Source organism: Pyxicephalus adspersus, chromosome 7, assembly GCF_032062135.1.
Source record: "Pyxicephalus adspersus chromosome 7, UCB_Pads_2.0, whole genome shotgun sequence".
Taxonomy (NCBI): domain Eukaryota; kingdom Metazoa; phylum Chordata; class Amphibia; order Anura; family Pyxicephalidae; genus Pyxicephalus; species Pyxicephalus adspersus.
The window spans coordinates 21,958,368-21,960,330 of record NC_092864.1 but is presented as its reverse complement, the minus strand read 5'-3'; the positions used below and the strand labels follow the sequence as shown (position 1 = coordinate 21,960,330).

Genomic DNA, 1,963 nt, shown 5'->3' with positions numbered 1-1,963 from the left:
TCAATTATTGGACACTCCCCATCATTTTTTTTTTGTTACGGATATCAGTGGTGGGTGTATATTCAAGCCAATTCCACTTTTGAGTGGAGATCATTTACAATGTATGTTACTTCAGGCATTTCTGGTTAAGAAGTGATGAAAAAGTTGGTTACAAAATGGGGAAGAGTAATCTTTTGATTGGCATGTCTTTGATCATTTGCGTTTCTATTGGGGATTTTTCTGTTTAATTTCCTGTTTCAATGTCAACCATCACTGAGACCATGAAAAGAAACCTTCTTCAAAAGAATAGGAAGCATCTCAGCTTGTTTTTTTTTTTTTTTTTTTTGGTTGTGTGTATTTTTCAGATTTCAGCACAAAAACATCCTTCTGTTCTCTAAAGAGTAGGAAGATCCTGCATTGGATGCCCGTGTCAATTTATTGGCAGCTTACTGGCGTTGGTGTACTCAGGGTCGAAGAGACCCCAGCAGTGTAATGATATCCCAAGGGGCAGCAACATGGCCAATCAGCAGTGGCTCAGGACTGCAGCAGAAAATTTAAATAGCCAGTTCTCACTAGAGGAAGAGGTGCTGCAGTGGGTTTAGCTGGTGTAAATGGGTAATGATGGGTAGGAATCAGAAGGCTATAAACATGAAAAAGAAATTACTATTACAATATTAACACCATTTTTTTTTATCCCTACACAGGAATAGGGAGAAACACTTTTCTGATAAACAAAGAAAAGAACATTATAATAAAAGGCCATAAAGTTACATGTACATACCTTGTGGCATTTATAATAGTAGGCCAGTAACTGTGGCATCCTGTCAATTTCACTGAATACCTTGACAAACATCTTGGCCTGGTCTGTAAATATCGAAAAAGAACATGCTTAGTTCCTAATAGAACTACATAGAAGACACAACTTTATACAGAAGAAAAACAGCTCAACATGTCTCAAATGTCATAGACTGTGGAAGAAACATAATAGCATTGGTATTATCATGAAGATTAGATTTGTAAGCTCTTTTGTGCAGGGTCCTCCCCTCCTCCTGTGTCACTGTCTGTATATGTCTGTCATTTGCAACCCCTCTTTAATGTACAGCGCTGTGTAATATGTTGGTGCTGTATGAATATTTTAAATAATAATAATAAAAAGGCTCAAGAAAACTTTCTTACCTCCACTAAAAATTTAACAGCTGGAATCTCACTTATTATGGACAAAATCCCCATATCTGTATGGCCCCAGTTTTGTACCCAATGATGTACACAATATTTGCAGCTAAACCTGTTCTTGTGTTCTGCTACATAGGATTAGCATTGACATTGGTAAAACAAAATCTAGAGTGGCCCTTTAATATTTATGGAGCAGAGAAGCTTCTGCGCCATTATTCAAAATATTTCCTTCAAAGCCAAATCCCTGATCTTAAAAAGAAAAACTGATAAAACATTTAATGGAGTGAATAACGCTTAACTGATCATTTCTGTCTGTTTTCACAGTTGAACAACAAGCAAAACGTGTGAGATAAAAGCAGAGCTATAGTTTGTGTGTCAGATGGGTGCAGAGACTGCAGCATAATCACAACACATCAGCCCTTTTCTGCATCTGTGAATTTTAGGAACACAAAGTAGAAAAGCAACTACTAAGAACAATATAAAATTAACCTTCTTTTTCATAGGCTTCAATAAAACTTTTAGGAACTCAGGTTGAATAATGATAAAAGACCTCCCCCTGCTGGGTAGAAATTAAAGTGTGGCTGCACATTTCTCATTCATTCAAACGGTAATCTTTTTTCTACTTCAAAATGAAATTATTCCTGACCATTGTTTGTTATTTTTATTTTAAATAGTAAAATCAAAAAATAATGGCTGCCCTCCTGTGCACAGACAGCATTAAACAACCCTTGGAATAGTCTACCCAGCTCCAGAAAGAGTTTACCCAAAAGAGTAAAGAGTTTACCCAGCTCCAGAAATAGCTGAACAGTAA

General features: G+C 36.4%; 1 protein-coding gene across 3 annotated transcripts in view; it reads right to left on the bottom strand.

Annotated features, from left to right (window-relative positions):
* COG7 (component of oligomeric golgi complex 7) overlaps positions 1 to 1,963 on the bottom strand; it is a 42,489-nt gene that overhangs the window by 33,321 nt on the left and 7,205 nt on the right. For all 3 annotated transcript variants that reach the window (XM_072417804.1, XM_072417805.1, XM_072417803.1), the window contains one exon: positions 761 to 843. In XM_072417804.1, coding sequence (XP_072273905.1) covers positions 761 to 843 — 83 coding nt within the window. The remainder of the gene's footprint in view (positions 1 to 760; positions 844 to 1,963) is intronic.